The sequence below is a fragment of the Triturus cristatus genome, chromosome 5_1 (assembly GCF_964204655.1).
Source record: "Triturus cristatus chromosome 5_1, aTriCri1.1, whole genome shotgun sequence".
Classification (NCBI taxonomy): Eukaryota; Metazoa; Chordata; class Amphibia; order Caudata; family Salamandridae; genus Triturus; species Triturus cristatus.
Window position 1 is genome coordinate 151,197,667 of NC_140587.1, and position 18,833 is coordinate 151,216,499.

General features: G+C 50.1%; 1 protein-coding gene across 1 annotated transcript in view; it reads right to left on the minus strand.

The window, feature by feature from the left end:
* LOC146830447 (nmrA-like family domain-containing protein 1) overlaps positions 1 to 18,833 on the minus strand; it is an 84,546-nt gene that overhangs the window by 42,637 nt on the left and 23,076 nt on the right. The window contains exon 2 of the mRNA XM_085604685.1: positions 1,717 to 1,955. Coding sequence (XP_085460811.1) covers positions 1,717 to 1,955 — 239 coding nt within the window. The remainder of the gene's footprint in view (positions 1 to 1,716; positions 1,956 to 18,833) is intronic.

Genomic DNA, 18,833 nt, shown 5'->3' on the forward strand with positions numbered 1-18,833 from the left:
GGGCAGGGAATTTGACATTTGAAAGGTACACCACGAGGTGGTAAGGAGCTAAAATGTCAAAGGGGACACAGGAAGGCATAATGGCAGGTCCATTTCAGGACAGGCTGAATATGTCCCCGATTGGCGTGTGCCTGAAAAAGAGAAGGGTCAGACTCTTAGGGCTGTTGGAGGATGTAGGGATGCCACTCGTGGAAGAGAAGATGGTGGAGCCAGCTGCAGTGCTATCTTTCCTAGGGATTGAGCTTGTTTCTACTAAGATTGAGTCAGGTTGCCGAGGACAAGAGGAGAGCAATTATTGAGCTGCTAGAGGTGAGGTTGGCAAACACCAGGGTTCAGGTACGGGATGTTGAGGCACCACGTGATCAGCAAAATTCTGCATATAGAGTGTTGAGAGGAGTTAGGACCTTTTGGAGACGATTGGGTTTGGCACCGTCTAGTTTGCTGCTTCTCATTCATTGAGTTAGGCAATCAGTGGGTGTGTGGGTCAACTTGAAGATATAGAAGCCATTTGTGGAGCAATTCAATAGCATCTTGTTGGTGGGATGGGCGATGATGCAAAATGGTACATACAGATTTTCTCAGATTAGGTTGAAGAAGCAAGTTTTGGTCTTTTTCAGTAAGGCAAGTGGTGTGTGGAGCAATAGCTGGACTATAGAAAAAATAGGGATCGTAGCCTTCCTGGAGTTTTTTCAACTGGTAGTAGCATTGGTATTGCGAGACGCAACATTTATCGATAATGGAGAGAAATCTAGGAATCTGTGGCACAGAGAGGAGAGGAAGTAATGGGAACGGTTGGACGAGAGGCGATGTGGTACATTTCATAATGGATATGACAGAAAAAGGTTGGTTGCGGGTCATCATTGTGGGTAACATGGCTGGAATAGTCTTTTTCAGTAAGTGGTTATGGGGTTATGACCCATAGCAGGTGAGTTGGAAACCAGGATTTTGAAAGGCTGGGAACAGTAGAGAGGGAACTAGGGCAAATTTGGGAGGCCACTGCTTTGGTCAGTGTTGCAGAGGGTTGTGGGAATGCCAGCACACCGCTTCAAGACTGCCAAACCCGTACTCAGCCCGCCCACCATATTCTGACTGGAATACAGGTTGTGCGGTCCTGCGGCGGCTACCCACATTTGTGCCTTTTTAAGGTTCATAGGAGAGCCTTAGAAAGGCACCGTTGTAGGAGTGCCACAGTCTGTTCCTGCACTGACCGAAATGCACAATGTTGTGCATTTCGTTTTGTGCAGGAACAGGGGGTGCATTTAGACTGAGGAGCACACTATGTGCCCCCCTAGATGCACCCTCATGCACAGAGGCACAGGGCCCCCCTCAGTTTCCTCACCACCACACTTTTCATGGCAGGCTCACAGCCATGAGAGGAATTACAGTGAGGAAACTCGTAACATGTTTGGCCGTGCTGCAGCAGAACACCAGCATATTGCAGCCTCACAATGCTGCAATACCCCTGAGGGATCACAGATCCCCAGCAGTTGCAGTGGTCCTATGGCAGTCCAAATGCCAAACTCTGAATATGGCAGTCGCACCGCCACCAAGTGTCAAACTCGTAATCCGGCCCTAAGTATTTTACACATTTCAGGGTGCAACATGTCTACAAGTTTCCAATAATTGGGAATTTAAATAAACATGGGAAAAGGAACCTTTATAGGAAGGGCAGTATCTGGCATGTTGCACAATCAAAGGAAGACTTTCTGGTATTACCTGCTGCACTTCCTTCTCCTTGCTGAAACTGTCAAAGAAGTTGGTCACCAAAAATGTGCCATGTGCCCCATTCATGGCCTCCTCCACACTCTTCTGGTTGTCCAGGTCTCCTTTCACCACCATGGCTCCCAAGTCACGAAGGGCCTGTGATACCGGCCGGTTAACATCACGAGTAACAGCTCTCACTGCAAAATCAGGTCTCTGCAAGAGTGCTCGCGCAACCGTCCCGCCCTGAGCACCTAGGTGTACAGAACAGACATGGTGTAGTGATTTAAAAGTATAGGCCACACTTCAGAGTACTTTACTGCACAAATGACATATTGTGTCGGACTATAACAGAGGTAGGTGCATAGACAGGCTGTGGTGCCGCAGAAGCGGTATGGGAGGACGTCACAGTGGTAAACTGAAGCTTGACAGCAGAATAGTAACAGTTTAGAGAGGTGAGTACATGCGATCAGCACCACGGTAGTCGTTCGCACATAAAGATGAGGAGTTGGCCTAACGGCTAGGGCGGTCGACCTCGAATCTGGGGAACTGGGTTCGAGTCTCGGCAATTACGCGGAACATCCTGTGATTCTGGGCAAATCACTTAATCTTCCCATGCCTAACAAAAAAATTAATGTGTCCTCATGTAACGCAACTGGTGCTATGTAAAGCGCTCTGATATCCAATACCTTTGGGTCAAGTTCGCGCTATATATATTACTCTGTAAAATAAAAAATAAAAAAAGATGGGAAAGTAAGAGCTAGAACTAAGTAGGAAAATATACTCCAGGAATCTTGTAGAGTTTAAAAGATTAATACAAGATCATGAAATAAAAAGTTCACAGCTTCATTTAAATATGAGGTATAAGAGAAAATATTTTGCGCACATGATAAGCGAAAGGAACTGCACAGAAGTAGGAAAGAAGTTTGCAATAAAACATCAGAATGAAAAAGTCGAAAACAAAGAAAAAGTAAAACCAAATAATTAAGAAAAGCTAAATATTAGGCTGAAAAAGGTACAATTTACAAACACGTTGAAAAACTAGTGTAAAAACTAAATGTGGGCATGCAATGAGGTTAAAGAGAAGTTTAGAAGTGTTTGGTTTAAGTTACGTTTAGGGGTTAGTGTAAGGCAATATATATGGGTTAGGAGGGGGTAATGCATAGGCTAATTTTAGGGGTTAGGTTAGAAGAATTGCTTGAGAATATGAACACACACTAGCATGAAGTCAAATAAACATAGAGAAGTTAAAAAAAAGTTACAATCAGTGAATGCAAAAATACAACAAAATACTGATGGCAATAAAAACCATTAATAGAAACAAACCTTGTGTTTACCCGTGTAGGCCCACTCACCAGCAATTCTTCCAGAAGCTTGCAGACAGGCGGGACTGGAGTGTGATTAGCATGTAGCATGGGAGGCAGTCCTAGCAGTTCAGTGGAGGGCACGTGTAAAGTGGCCCCTCTCTGAATCAGTCCAGATTGAGTGGCTTACAGATGCAAGTCCTTCTTCCTGAGCTACTGCAATCCCCTCCTCACAGCATCACTCATAATGATGTTATGGAAAACTGGGATAAGGCCATTGGAAAGGTCAGCCCCACTCTGTAGCATAGTGTGGGATATCCATTGGTACATGTTGTGGAATTATACAGGGCAGAACATAAGGATTTGAGGGGTCTGTCATCTCCCTAAACTTTTTTTGCATTTGGGGGAATGTGTCCATTTGAGCATTTCCCTCTCCTTATAAGTGAGACATGCCTCAGACGCATGCTGCATGGAGACCCAAGCGTGGCTCAGAGTGGAAAGAGAATTTTTTATGCCCGCTTTCTGTCCCTCTAGGTCTAGAAGTATTGGTTAGTTAAGATGTAGGACAGGTGTAAAAGTTGATCATCAAAATCCTGTCTCCTCGAGCGGTCCAATGAGGGAGAATTGCAAGCTGCGATCTAGTCAAGATGGTTCTGCACCGCAGGCACAGTGAAATGGTTTGGCTCTGCAGGTTTCATCAAGATCTTTAATGATCTGGAGAAAAAAGTGACTCCTGGCTAAGGATGACCAACTTGTCTGTGATTGGCTAGTACAGAAATCAGTTATTGTGTTGTGAATTAAAAGTAGGATTATTCCTGAAATGGATCTGCAAAGCAGCCACTCCAAGTTGATTAATTGCGACTCTATTTATATTACCTACTGGCGGTCGCCAGTAGGTAGTTATAGTTAGGACAGATTATCCATAGAAAATCTACAACATTCTATTTGGAATAACTTTGGCGCCGGTTGACGAATCTTCACAAACTTTTCAAAACTCGTGGTCCGCTCCGGTCCACTCCTATCCTGAAAGTCTCGGGGTGATTCGTCAAGCGGGGGCCGAGAAAAAAGGGGGGTCCCAAAACGTGTTTTCCCCATGCAATTTTCCATAGGGACCTTTAGTCACAGCTACATCCCGAACTGCTGAACGGAATTACACCAAATTTGGCAGAAAGGTAGACATTGGTTGAGAGTCGTGCCTTTTGCTGAAATGTCGTAAATCCGTTCAGTAGTTCCTGAGAAAATCAAAATCACATATATATATCTGGCCGGAGCCTAACCACATATCTCATCGTGAGATCTGATTGGCTGTCAGCACTTCATCCAAGAAGTGTTGGCAGCCATCTTGGAACCAATATACATAATAGCACCTCATTAAAAAGAATTGCAGTTAATAGAAGGTTTTAAGACTTTAATTACATTATAAATCATTTGTTGATGGTACCATACTCATTTTAGGAATTGTGGTGTGTTCTGAGGTGATTTTACCATGTGAAAAAGCTTTCTGCTGGGATATCATGAATCATGTTTGAGAGAAAACTATTTTCTCATGCTTTTCCCACAGAGGTTTGGAAGGTGATCTATAAGCTAAACTGAGAGCATATTTTTTGTAAATTCACAGTATCTTTCTCAGTCATGTGAGAATGAAGTCTGACATTCTCAGTAAAACATGTACATCCAACAAGGGCAGAGACCGTCAGTGGATTCCTTTGTGTTCTACTGCAGCTTCCCAGAGTGTTCTAAAGAACAACTAGAGCGCTAACAGTCCTACTTATGACAAAAGAATGGCACACCTGAAGCCATCTTGATTGGAATAAAGTGGTAACTCTTAAAACATTTAATTTTAAAAGGAACAGAATTAGGGGGTTCATTTTGCCATAGAAATTAGGATTAGTGCTGCTGAAAGAAAAATTAGGGCACATTTTGACTTCTCAAATTCTCTTCTATTTCATTCAAAAATTCTGACATGCAGACTGAAACATGCACTTTGAATACCATCACCATACTTCCCTGGTGAGCAGTAGCTTTACTACAGTGATCTAATGATCAACTAGAGTGCTAACATTCAGAATTTATGGCAAATGAGTGACACATCTGGGGAGGCAAGATGGCGGCCGGCAGTTCGGCTGAGTGAGCTGGTTCAGCGCTTGTTCCTCCGATTGACTTGCCAAAAGGAACCCATGGATCCCTAGCGTCAACTGACCTTGTTTGACGACCTTGTTTGACGTACACATTCCGGCATAAGGAATGCGAGGAGTGCTCCATCTATCTCCAGACTACAGGAGTAGTCGTCTTGCCTGGATTCTTTCTTTCTCGAAGCAAGTTACAGTCTGTGGCTTCTGGATAGCTGCGGCTGCTCGGCTGCTGGGTTTGCCGTTCGTGGAGATGCCTCCAAAAGCTCAGGCAAGGGGAACTGCTTCTGCTGCCCCTACAGCGCGCATTGTAATTTCCAAGGGCTCAGCGAAATCCGGCGGAGCAATGGCACAATCTCCTTGCGAGACCGGCCTCGTGGCGTGGGCCCTCCCGACCAGCAAGCCACCCTGCAACCGCACCTGATCCCCGATGTCACAGACTTCCGGCCACCATGGCCCAACAACCCGATGGCCGGCCGGGGCCCCAGCAACACCCAAGACCCTACCACGCATGCCCGGCCGAGAGAGCGAGAATCCCCCAAGCCAGACCAGGAGACGCCGTCCCTGTCACACCTCTGGTCTCCTCCCCAAGGAGGGTTTCGATCGGTCACCAGGCCCCCGGTGAGCGGGCGCCTCGCCTGCTGGGCGTCTGGAGTCCCTCCCAGACCCACCTGAACAGATCAAAGGGCCGAGCGACAGGAAATCCCGACACACCGCCCCCAGGCACCAAGACCCCTCTCAGCGAGGACTCCGGACTTCAAAGAGGAGGGGGAGTATAACAAGGGGTGCTGAAGGGACGGGAGGCAGAGAAGACCTGGACCTACGAGAGCCCTGCTGACCTGGTCGCGGCTCCATCGCCCCCTGAACTGAAGAACGCTACCCGAACTCTGAACCATCTGAGCCCTGCTGACGCTGTCGCGGCTCCCCGAACTCTGAACCATCTGAGCCCTGCTGATGCTGTCGCGGCTCCCCGAACTCTGAACCATCTGAGCCCTGCTGACGCTGTCGCGGCTCCCTGAACTCTGGACCATCTGAGCCCTGCTGACGCTGTCGCGGCTCCCCGTACTCTGAACCATCTGAGCCCTGCTGACGCTGTCGCGGCTCCCCGAACTCCGAACCATCTGAGCCCTGCTGACGCTGTCGCGGCTCCCCGAACTCCGAAACCACCTGTGCCTGCTGAGTGACTCGCGGCACTCCCCACCAGGAGAATCGGCAGCGATTGCCGAAAGAAACAACATCCCCCAGCTCGAGGATTGAGAGCTGTGCGTAGGATACTCCGCAGAGACACTGAACTCAAAGACTGTCCCGCTACCCCTATACCCCCATCACGAGTTCGCCGCCGCTTATGGCACTGATTCAATACCTGCATTTCGGATCATAAAGATCCCTTGAAACTATCGATAAAGTATACTGTCTTACGAAGAACTACTGTGTGGTGTCCCTCTGTCAGATAGTGCAAGCTCAGCGTGTGCGATCCTAGGAACGAGACCCTTCCAGGAAGGGCCTCCCCACCCTTGCTCGGCCTAACTCTGGGAGAGGTGGGTCAAAGGGTGGTCAGGAACGTATTCCGAAGCCTCCCGGAGAACGCCTTTCCAACATTTGGTAGCAGACGACGGGATCCGAGCCTCCACCTAGAGATCGTGCAGTAAACGGCTGACGCACTACCGAAAAGAGATGGAAGGAGAAACCTCCCTAGGTGCCGCAGGTACCGACACAAGCTCGACATTCCGAGAGGACCAGTTGGAATATTATACGCACCGAGAATTAAAACAATTCTGCAAAGACCTTGGAATCGCTACCACCGGATTAAGCACGAAAGAAGATTTCCAGGGAGCATTGAAGACCTGGGTCGAGGCAGGAGCTTCCCTGGCCCAAACAGAAGGAGAGCCACCAAACGAACCACGAAGCATCCCGGTAAGGAGCAGCGCCCCAGAAGGGGGCCTATCCCCGGAGGAACTAGCAGACCGAGAAAGGGGCCGCAACCAGGAACTAGAACTAGCAAAGCTGAAAATCGAGGGAGAGCTAAAACTGGCCGAGAAAAAGTTGGCGGTAGAACAATTACGCCTACAAGGAGAACTTGAGGAAAAGAAACGCCAGAGAGAACACGAAGAAAGAAAACTCCAACTAGAACACGAACGCAGCCTGAAGGAGATCGAGCTCAAGGCTAAAAGTGAGGAGTCCAGACCCTCGGGAAATCAACCACCCTCCTCCACTGTGGAACCAAAGATCCACATCCCCAAGGATGTGGTAAAGGAATATTACAAGAACGACGACATCCAGCAATGGTTCAAGGCCTACGAAGTTGCCATGACCTCCCACCGAGTTCCGCAGAAAGACTGGGGGGCTGGTTTGTGGGGCCGGTTCCTGAGCGAGGGAAGAGATACCCTGCTGGACCTGCCCTCCACAGTGCTGAACTCCTACAGCCACATGAAAGAGGCCCTAGTAGCCAGATATGGGCTCACCCCCGAAATGTACCGGCAACGGTTTCGAGACTGCAAGAAGATACCCGGTACCACATGGGTAGAGTACGTGAACTTTTACAGCCGGGCCTTGGACTGGTGGTTCAAGGGCAGCAAGGTCTCCACCTTTGAGGAGTGGTTCGACCTAATCGCGTGGGAACACTTGTTCGCCCATTGCTTTGTGGAGTTACGCCAGCACCTCCTGGACAGCAAGCTCACTGACCCGCGAAAACTGGCCGTCGAAGCTGACCGATGGGTGCACACCCGGGCCTCCCGGGGTCCTATGGGAGACTACAGTCGCCACAGTCAGGGACCCCCCCGCCAGAGGGGCGGAGGGAACCAAGGCCGACCGAGGGAATTCCCGGGGGGCTCCCAGCAAAGTACCCCCCAGAGGCCAACCTCCGCACTTTCCAGCCCCACCTCCAGCCAGCACCGGGCCACCGGGGAGGTCGGGACCCCGAGTCAAGATCACCTGTTTCCGCTGCCAACAGACCGGACACTATGCCAGTGACCCCCAGTGTCCCATTTACCAACGACCCGCAACAACAACCCCTCCGGCTCGACACATGGCCTCCGTAGCCCTAGAAGAGATGGAAGACTCCGAAGAGTGGGAACCAGCCGCCATGGCCCTGGTCTCCCTAGGGGACCGAGAGATGGTCCCCGGAACACCCCTACCCGCCAACACGAAGAAGTACCGACAGCAGGTGACGGTCAACGGTCACCGCGTCAAGGGCCCCCGCGACACCGGAGTGAGTGTCACAGCGGTCCACTGCCACCTGGTCTCCGAAGACCAGATCCTGCCCGACGCCTTCTGTCCAGTCATATCTTCGGACAATTCCGAGAGCCTATGCCGGATGGCACTGGTACCCTTCGAATGGGGGGGGGGGGGGGGGATGGAGAGTCGCCGGTAAGTTGAGGGTGGCAGTCCGAACCTCCCAACCCGTAGACTGCCTCCTGGGCAACGACCTCGAGAGTTCCCCGTGGGGACAAGTGGAACGAAGAGCCCATCTAGAGATGATGGGCCTACCCGAATGGGTATGCGCCACCACACGCTCTATGACGGCCCGATTGCCTTCCTCCGAGGGAGTTAAGGCCATGCTGCTGAACACCGTCGCCGTCCCCGAGGTCCGGGACGCGCTACCCGAGGCCGACGACCCTCTTCCGGAAGAAGAAACCATTCCCGATGACGGGTCAGTGCATCCAGATCCCGAGCCCCTGACCGAGCTCGGGGACCTGCCCGAGATGGCCCAGTGGCACTGCGAGGGAGGTCCCTCCAGAGAAGAATTCTGCCAGGAACAAGCCACCTGCCCTTCCCTCATTGGACCCCGACAGCAGGCCGAAGCCCAGGCAACAGGCGACCAGTCCGGAACACACTGGATATATTGGGAAAATGGCCTCCTGTACAGCGAACAGAAGACGGCCGAGCTGGGATCGGCCCGAGTACTGGTGGTACCCCTGCGCTTCTGAAGTCTCCTCCTGGGCCTAGCCCATGATGTACCCCTGGCAGGACACTTAGGCCAAGACAAGACCTACCAGCGACTAGTTACCCACTTCTATTGGCCCAAGATGCGAGCGAATGTGGAGACCCACTGCAAGTCATGCCTCGCGTGCCAGGCCAGCGGAAAGAGTGGGGGGAAGCGCAAGGCTCCGCTACAACCCTTCCCCGTTGTTAGTACCCCTTTTGAGCGGGTGGGAATCGACATCGTGGGACCCCTGGATCCCAAGACCGCCCAGGGCCACCGATTCATCCTCGTCCTGGTGGACCATGCCACCCGCTACCCCGAGGCCATTCCCCTCCGCATCGTGACGGCCCCCGTGGTAGGCCGGGCTTTCATGGGGATCTTCTCCCGCGTGGGGTTCCCTCGCGAAGTTGTGAGTGATCGTGACACGCACTTTATCTCCAAATACATGAGGTCCCTATGGCAGCAGTGCGGGGTATCATACAAGTTCACCACCCCATACCACCCCCAAGGGAATGGCCTAGTCGAGCGATTTAACAGGACCCTGAAGGGGATGATCATGGGCCTCGAAGAACCCCTACGCCGGAGATGGGACGTCCTCCTCCCTTGCATCCTGTTCACCTACCGAGAGGTTCCCCAAAAATCTCTGGGGTTCAGCCCGTTCGAATTACTGTATGGACACCCCGTCCGTGGGCCCCTGAGCCTGGTCATGGAGGGCTGGGAAACGACTCTCCGGGGGACCCCTCCTGACGTGTTCCGCTATATCCTGGCGCTTTGCAACCAGACCCGGAAATTCCGAGAACTCGCCGAGGCAAACCTCGAGGCTAGCCAAGAAGAGATGAAGCGCTGGTATGACCAGAATGCCACGCTGGTCGAGTTTCAGCCGGGCCAACAGGTCTGGGTCATGGCCCCGGTGAAACCCTGCGCCCTCCAAGACAAATGGACTGGTCCCTTCAAGGTGGTCGAGCGGAAGAGTCAAGTCACATATCTAGTTGATGTGCAGTCCGCGCGGAACCCCCTCCGGGTCCTCCACGTGAACCGCCTCAAACCCCACTTTGTGAGGACGGAGTTGAGCTTACTCCTGGCCACCGACGATGGGACTGAAGAAGACACAGAGCCCCTTCCAGACCCCCTGTGTGCTAAAGAGACAGATGGCTCCGTAGAGGGGGTGAGACTGTCAACCACCCTCACCCCCCAACAGTCCGACGACTGTCGCCGGCTACTAAGACAATTCACAGACCTCTTCTCCCTAACCCCTAGGGTCACCGACTGGTGTGTCCACGACGTAGACACCGGCAACAGCCCGCCAGTGAGACACCGAGCCTACCGGGTCCCTGATCGGGTCCGAACCTGCATCCAGACCGAAGTAACCAAGATATTGGTCCTCGGGGTGATTGAACCCTCCGACAGCCCCTGGGCCAGCCCGGTAGTCCTGGTCCTGAAGCGGCTGCCCCTGGTGTCGCCCCCGAGCTGAGATTCTGTGTAGACTACCGGGGACTCAATGCGGTCACCCGAGCGGACGCTCACCCTATCCCCCACGCAGACGAGCTCATCGACCGCCTCGGGGCCGCTCGCTACCTCAGCACCTTCGACCTAACCTGCGGATACTGGCAGATTGCGCTCACTGAGGGAGCCAAGGAGCGCTCCGCCTTCTCCACCCCGGATGGGCACTACCGCTTTAGGGTGATGCCGTTTGGAATGAAGAATGCCCCGGCCACCTTCCAGCGGCTGGTGAACAGGGTCCTGGCCGGACTAGAGGGGTTCAGCGCAGAGTACCTAGACGACATAGCAGTATTCAGCTCCCAATGGACCGAACACCTCCAGCACCTCCGGCAAGTACTGCTGGCCCTGCGCCAGGCCTGCCTAACCATCAAAGCCAGTAAATGTCAAATTGGACAAGGCTCAGTGATCTATCTGGGGCAGCAGGTGGGAAGCGGGCAGGTGGCCCCCCCTCCAGCCGAAGATCGATGCCATCTTGTCCTGGGAACCCCCAACAACCCAACCGGAAGTCCGGGCCTTCCTAGGCCTCACCGGTTACTACCGGAGGTTTATTAAGAACTATGGCAGCATCGCAGGCCCCCTCACAGAGTTAACCTCCAAAAAGCACCCGAAGAAAATACAATGGACTCCCCCGTGCCAAAAAGCGTTCGACGCCTTGAAAGCCGCTATATGTACTGCTCCGGTACTCAAAGCCCCCGACTACTCTCAGGAGTTTGTGGTCCAGACAGACGCCTCGGAACACGGCATCGGGGCAGTCCTCTCACAGTTCAACGACAAAGGCATAGATCAGCCCATAGCCTTCATCAGCCGAAGGTTGCTACCTCGCGAACAGCGGTGGAGCACCATTGAAAGAGACCTTCGCAGTAGTCTGGGCCCTCAAAAAGCTACGGCCCTACTTGTTCGGAACCCACTTCCAGGTTCAAACGGATCATCGACCCTTGCGGTGGCTGATGCAAATGAGAGGAGAAAACCCCAAGCTGCTACGATGGTCAATCTCCCTCCAGGGGATGGACTTCACTGTGGAGCATCGCCCCGGGACTGACCACGCCAACGCGGACTGCCTGTCCCGATTCTTCCGCTTCAGCGAGGAGAACCCCCAAGTGGATGGGTAGTTCTCCCCGCCTTTCAGTTGGGGGGGGGGGCACGTGTGAGACCGGCCTCGTGGCGTGGGCCCTCCCGACCAGCAAGCCACCCTGCAACCGCACCTGATCCCCGATGTCACAGACTTCCGGCCACCATGGCCCAACAACCCGATGGCCAGCCGGGCCCCAGCAACACCCAAGACCCTACCACGCATGCCCGGCCGAGAGAGCGAGAAGCCCCCAAGCCAGACCAGGAGACGCCGTCCCTGTCACACCTCTGGTCTCCTCCCCAAGGAGGGTTTCGATCGGCCACCAGGCCCCCGCTGAGCGGGCGCCTCGCCTGCTGGGCGTCTGGAGTCCCTCCCAGACCCACCTGAACAGATCAAAGGGCCGAGCGACAGGAAATCCCGACACACCGCCCCCAGGCACCAAGACCCCTCTTAGCGAGGACTCCGGACTTCAAAGAGGAGGGGGAGTATAACAAGGGGTGCTGAAGGGACGGGAGGCAGAGAAGACCTGGACCTACGAGAGCCCTGCTGACCTGGTCGCGGCTCCATCGCCCCCTGAACCGAAGAACGCTACCCGAACTCTGAACCATCTGAGCCCTGCTGACGCGGTCGCGGCTCCCCGAACTCTGAACCATCTGAGCCCTGCTGACGCTGTCGCGGCTCCCCGAACTCTGAACCATTTGAGCCCTGCTGACGCTGTCGCGGCTCCACGAACTCTAGACCATCTGAGCCCTGCTGACGCTGTCGCGGCTCCCCGAACTCCGAACCATCTGAGCCCTGCTGACGCTGTCGGGGGTCCCCGACTCCGAAACCACCTGTGCCTGCTGAGTGACTCGCGGCACTCCCCTCCAGGAGAATCGGCAGCGATTGCCGAAAGAAACAACATCCCCCAGCTCGAGGATTGAGAGCTGTGCGTAGGATACTCCGCAGAGACACTGAACTCAAAGACTGTCCCGCTACCCCTATACCCCCATCACGAGTTCGCCACCGCTTGTGGCACTGATTCAATACCTGCATTTCGGATCATAAAGATCCCTTGAAACTATCGATAAAGTATACTGTCTTACGAAGAACTACTGTGTGGTGTCCCTCTGTCAGATAGTGCAAGCTCAGCGTGTGCGATCCTAGGAACGAGACCCTTCCAGGAAGGGCCTCCCTGCCCTTGCTCGGCCTAACTCTGGGAGAGGTGGGTCAAAGGGTGGTCAGGAACGTATTCCGAAGCCCCCCGGAGAACGCCTTTCCAACACTCCTGGAACAGCGGGACACGGTGTAAGCGGCAAGGTAGAAACAAGTGTGCAGGGAGCTGAGCAGACACCCAAGGGATCGGGGGCAAAATCCAAAACCAGACAAACTTTGCCATTAATGTTTAAAAATAAAACAGACAAAACGATAGTGGGACACAACAATAACAAAATACAAAATGTTAGCACACTGGATTTTGCTCAGACATTGCCAGATCTCTCACAACTTCCCCCGGACCCTCTCAGTGGGGTAGTTACTAATCCAATCACAGTGAAGGGTAAAATTATGGAGGGGAAGGAGGAAGCGGAGGCTGGGGGACTGGTAGGGGATAATTCCCACAAAAACCTTTCTATCATTGAAGGTCAGAAGGATCCTATAAGTCAGCCAAGAGAGATGCTGGGATGCGTAGTCCACTCAGACTCAGTGGTGAATATACCTCTAGTAATTAGGCCTTCAGGTCAATCCACCAAACAGCAGATTGCGCAAGAAAGAAAAACTCGAATCCACCCACAGAATCGGGTATTGGACATTGACAGCGATAAATTCTTTTCTTTATCAGATCATACGGTCTCCTCAGACGATGATGATGCTTTGAGTAGAGAGTGGATGAATGATGACAGTGATTTAGGGGATTGGCGTACTAATGAATCCCTAAATACTGATGCTGTTTCTAAAGGTCTGGGTACAGTCCGCAAACTGCATAAGGATCAGGGGTCTTTGCCTCAGGGGACGGACACAGGTTCCCTAACCTGGGATTATTCGTTCCCTATTCAACCGGGTTCAGAGGAAAATGTGGCTACTCAAAATGATACTGGGACTAATCTATCTTCAGGCGAAATGACGTTTGCAATTATTTATCAGACATTAATGGCACATCGGGAGGAGGCTCGCCATGAGAATGCCCGGTTACAAGGGGTATGCCGTCGTGTTCAAAATTCTATTTGGAGGGTAGTTAAAACATGTTCTGAAATTACCTCCAGAGTTGGGGGAAACAGAAGTGAGGATATCTGCCCTAGAAGACGATATGGCAACCCAGAGGAAAATAATGGATACAATTCGGTCTCAAAGAGACGACATTCATTGGAAGCTCGCCGATCTTGAAAACAGAGCTCGGAGGAACAATCTGAGAGTTCTGGGGGTGCCTGAAGGGTTGGAAGGGTCAGATGTTAGAAAGTTCCTTGCGGAACTCCTTACCGAGGCGTTTCCTGAAGTCTACCAATGGGACTGGCAAAGGGAAATACAGAGAGCCCATTGCTTTCCATTTAAGATTAAGCAACGATCTGGGCAAGAGGGCAGTAGGCCTCGAGCGATTCTAATATTTTTTTTGAATTTCTTAGCAAGGGAAAAGATCTATTATCTGGCAAGACCTGATAGAAAAAGGGCTGGCAGGGGTGCGAGTTCTTTCTCAGGCCTGATCTGTGTCCAGTAACTGGAGCGGAGGTGGCAGCTCCGGCAGTTAATGGGGCCCCTGCAGTCCAAGGGAGCTCAAGTGTTTTTGCTGTTTCGCTCAAAACTAAACATTATTTTTCAAGGGCAGACAAGGTTCTTTGTTTCAGAAATTCAGGCTAAGGAGTATTTAGATTCACTGTAAGATTATTGTTGTTTTTTACTGATTATGCTACTCTTTCTTAGTGGGGGATCCTAGGGGGATTTGTTCATTCAAAGAAGGGCACTGCACCATATAGGGAATAGTTTTTTTTTCTCCATTTAGAATAGGAAAAATCATTTTTCTTTTTTTCTCTAGGTGCAATGCCCACATGGGCATTAAGGGTTCTTCTTGGCAATGATACGGGAGGGGACGGGTGCTCAACCAGCCTTCCCATCGAAAGGACAGAGTGGGGGGGTGTAGGGGAGAGGGAGGTAGGAGAGTTGGAGGGGGGTTGGGGGAGTGGATGGTGAGGGGGCACATGGGGAAAGAGGTTTAGGGTGGGGCAGATGGGACTGGGGCAAAAATATTTTTAAAAAAGCTTGAATCAACAATGTAATTATGGTTTTCGTACAATATGTTTTTTGTTAAAAAATGTGTATTTTTGGGAGGGAGAGTTATTGTGGTTTTTTTTTGGCTGGCTTCTTCACTCTCAAAAGTGAATGGCGCAGGGTAAAATTCGCATAGGGTCCTGGAATATCTGTGGCCTCAACGATGGTAAAAAAAGGGCGTTATTTTCAAAAGTCATTCAGGCTTTCCATCTTGAGGTGATTTGTCTGCAGGAAACGCATGTATCCTGGAGTGACCGAGCATATTTGAAAATTCCTGGGTTTGATTTGGTTGGGTGTTCTCAGCAATCTGCTAGGATTAGAGGGGTTGCAGTTCTCTTGAGGCATGGTTCTGGGGTATGCAATAGAACCGCACAAGACAGTAATGGTAGATGGGTAATAACTGAGTTGGTGATTAATGGCAGTCCCATAACTATTTGCACAGTTTACTGCTCAAATTTTGATGACCCAGCAGTTCTACATTACCCCTAATTGGCTCTTTGGCCTCACCCTATATGTTTTTGTGGGGATATGTGCATTAACCTTTCAGCTGACTTTAATTAAGGAGGGGCCCAAATTTATACTGGTAAAAAACCCAGAGTCTTCAGGGCTCTTCAAGCTCTGGTTCAGGAACATCGTTTGGTCGACTCTTGGTTTTACAACAATAAACACTTAGATGGTTATACATTTTTTTCAGTACCTCATAACAAGTTGGTTCAATTAGATTATTTTTTTTCTGTCGGATCAGGTGGTAGAAGCTACATCTATCTCAGTTTCGCCCAGGATATTATCGGATCATAACCCCCTGATAATTGAATGTATGCTCAGGGGTATTAAAAGGGCTCCAAGGATTTGGACTTTCGAGAGGAAACTGCTAGTGGAACAGTCCTATATAGATCATATGAAGAATTGGATGGGGGAATTTTTAAAAATGAATAGAGGCACAGCTTCTCATACAATAGTCTGGGATACGTTTAAAGTGGCGGTAAGGGGGGAAGCGAAAAGCTTTTAGTTTTTTAGGCAAAGACTCGCTCAGGATCAGATTAAGCGGCGGATTGAGGAATTGGGGATTGCAGATACTCAATTGACATGTGCAATTAAGGAGGGTCGAGAGATATCAGAAAATCAGTCACAGATAGCCAGAGTAAGGGCCTCTCTGCTGGAGTTTTTTGGGCAGGATCTTGCTGCAAAATATTTACAATTTAGGTCAATGATGTTTGAATTCGGGGAAAAAGCTGGCAGGGTTCTGGCCAAGCGATTACAGCAGAGATGTTTGGCTAACCGTATTATAAAGATTCAGGACTCCCGGGGTCATATACAGGATACATCGGAGGGGGTCATTGAGGTCTTTAGGCAGTTTTACTGCTGTCTTTACTCAGAGGAAGCTGTTGATTCAAATTCAGAGCTAGAGATAGAAGTTTTTTTACAGGATCTCAATACCACTCAGGTTTCTGCTCAGCAGAATGATACTCTCTCAGCCCCTATAGAGTGGGAGCAGGTTGAACTGGCAATTAAGTCATTAGCCAATGGAAAAGCCGCAGGCCCGGACTCCATTCCTCTGGAGTTTTATAAGTTGTTTTGCTCGGAAATTCGGGCAGAGCTGCTGGCTATTTTTAGAGGGGCACAGGGAGGATATATACCAGATTCATGGCGACAAACAACTATAATTCTTATTTAAAAAAAAGATAAACCTGAATTGGATCCTGCATCGTTTCGTCCGATATCGCTAATAAAGGTAGATAGTAAAATATATTCGAAAATTCTATCCACCAGATTGGCCGCCGTGATTTCTCCATTAGTGTCTCTACGGCAGCATGGTTTTATTCCAGGCAGGGACACAGCCGACCATGTTCGGCGTGTAATAGCCCTCCTAGATTGGGCTCAGGCCACTCGGAGTGATCCTGTTAGACGCCGAAAAGGCGTTTGACAGGGTCGCCTGGGGGTTTCTATGGGCGGTCCTGTGATGGAAAGGGTTTAGTTTGGAATTTCTTCAAGCACTCCGATCATTGTACATTTCTCCGGAGGCTATTCTCTTGGTCTCAGAGCTGCAATCAAGATCCTTCAGCATCGGCAGGGGCACTAGGCAGGGTTGTCTCTGCTCGCCCCTGCTGTTTGCACTGTATATAGACCCTCTCTTAAGTAAAATAGAGAAATTTGCAAATATACATCCAGTTAGGGTCGCTACAGTACAGTATAAGGCATTGGCATACGCGATGACATTGTAGTTTTGACCAGCAATGTGGCATTGGCGTTTTTAGCTATTAAGAGTCTGGCAGAACAATACGGCCTTTTTTCCGGCTATAAACTCAACGTCACGAAGACTCAGGTGATTCAGTCAGCAGCTATGGACCCATCAGATGCCCCGGTGGTGCAGAGCGCAGGGTATTTAGGGGTTAAAATTATGGCGGCAGTAGAAAAGATTCCAGATTTGAATATCTAGCCTGTAATCAACGCAATTAATTCTACTTTGACGAGGTTAGACAATCTCCATCTGTCTCTATATGGTAGGGGGAATGTACTAAAAATGTTGGTTTTACCAAAGTTTTGATATCTTTTCAGGACCATTCCACTCGAGTTTTCTCACACAAGTTTAGCTCAAGCTGAAAGGTGTTGCAATAGATTTCTTTGGGGTTATCATCGTCCTCGGAGGGCAGCAAAATGGATTCACCTCCCTCGGGAGAGAGGAGGATGGGCAATACCTAATTTAGTGCTGTATTACTGGTCAGCCCTTATTCAACATTTTGCTATACCACTTTTCGGAGATAGGGCATGGGTACCATTATTTTGCAGGCCTGCTATTTTTGAAATAGGACTGGGAGAAAAAGCTAAGGGGATATTAGTGTGGGTGTTAGAGCCCAGTTATTATAAAAAGACTAAGTTTAAGGTTATAACAGCAATGTTCTCGGTCCGGCGCAAGATTCGTTGTAAATGTTTGAGTCCCAATATTAACTACTATACACCCCTTACTGCGGCAGGGCTCTTACCTCCCATCTTTCAAGATCAGATTACATTTAGGTGGATCTCACAGGGAATAAGATCGTTGGGCGACCTTGGAAGTGAAGGAGTAATGGCCTCTTTTGAGTTTGTAAGGGAGAAATTTAGCTTAAATACTCACGATTTCTTTAAATATCTGCAGATCCGCAGTTATGTAGCGAAAGCTAGGGAGCGAGGTTCTGTTTTTTTCAAGAAAAATCTACTTATGGAACTTATAATAAAATGATCTAGAATAGGTACGTTGTATCAACATTTATTTTCTGGCCTTCCAGACGACAATATTTTTACAAAATGCTAAATGGGAAAGGAAATTGGGTAGGGCAGATTTAGATATATCTCAGGCCTTAGAACTCTCAAGCAGTGCCTTTATATCAGGAAGTTTACGGTCTCAAAGCTATATGGCACTGTTTGACTTGTACTACACCCCGGCTAAAATTTCTAAGTGGGGAGGTAGAGGAGGTCATTGCTGCCCGAGGTGTGGGATGTTAGCGGCCAACGATTTGCATATGTTTTTTTTTTTGTCCTAAACTGAGCACATTTCTCCATGACGTAGAAACTTTTATAAATTCAAAACTCAATATTCCAGTTGCTCTCTCGGCAGAACTTGTTATACTTGGTTGTGAGAGTAACCACTTGAAGGGGAGAACTAGGCATATAATTGCCTTTTTGTTTATAGTTATGTCTTTGGTAAGGCATAACATCGGAGTGGATAAGCCCTGACGCTCCCACATTTTTAAATTGGAGAGCAAGGGTCCTGGCTCTGTACAACCTAGAGTCAGCTATTTTCTTAAGGTGGGGTAAAAGAAGGTGTGAGATGGGGCGACGTATTTGGGATCCTTTGGAAAAGTGGATTAAGGAATAGTCAGAATTGGTTGGTTATATACGAACTCTCTTATTCTATTAGTATGGGAAGGCCTTATAAGTTATGTAATTTTTTCTATGTTTTATTTTTTTGCTTTTCCCTCCTTTGCAGGCATTGT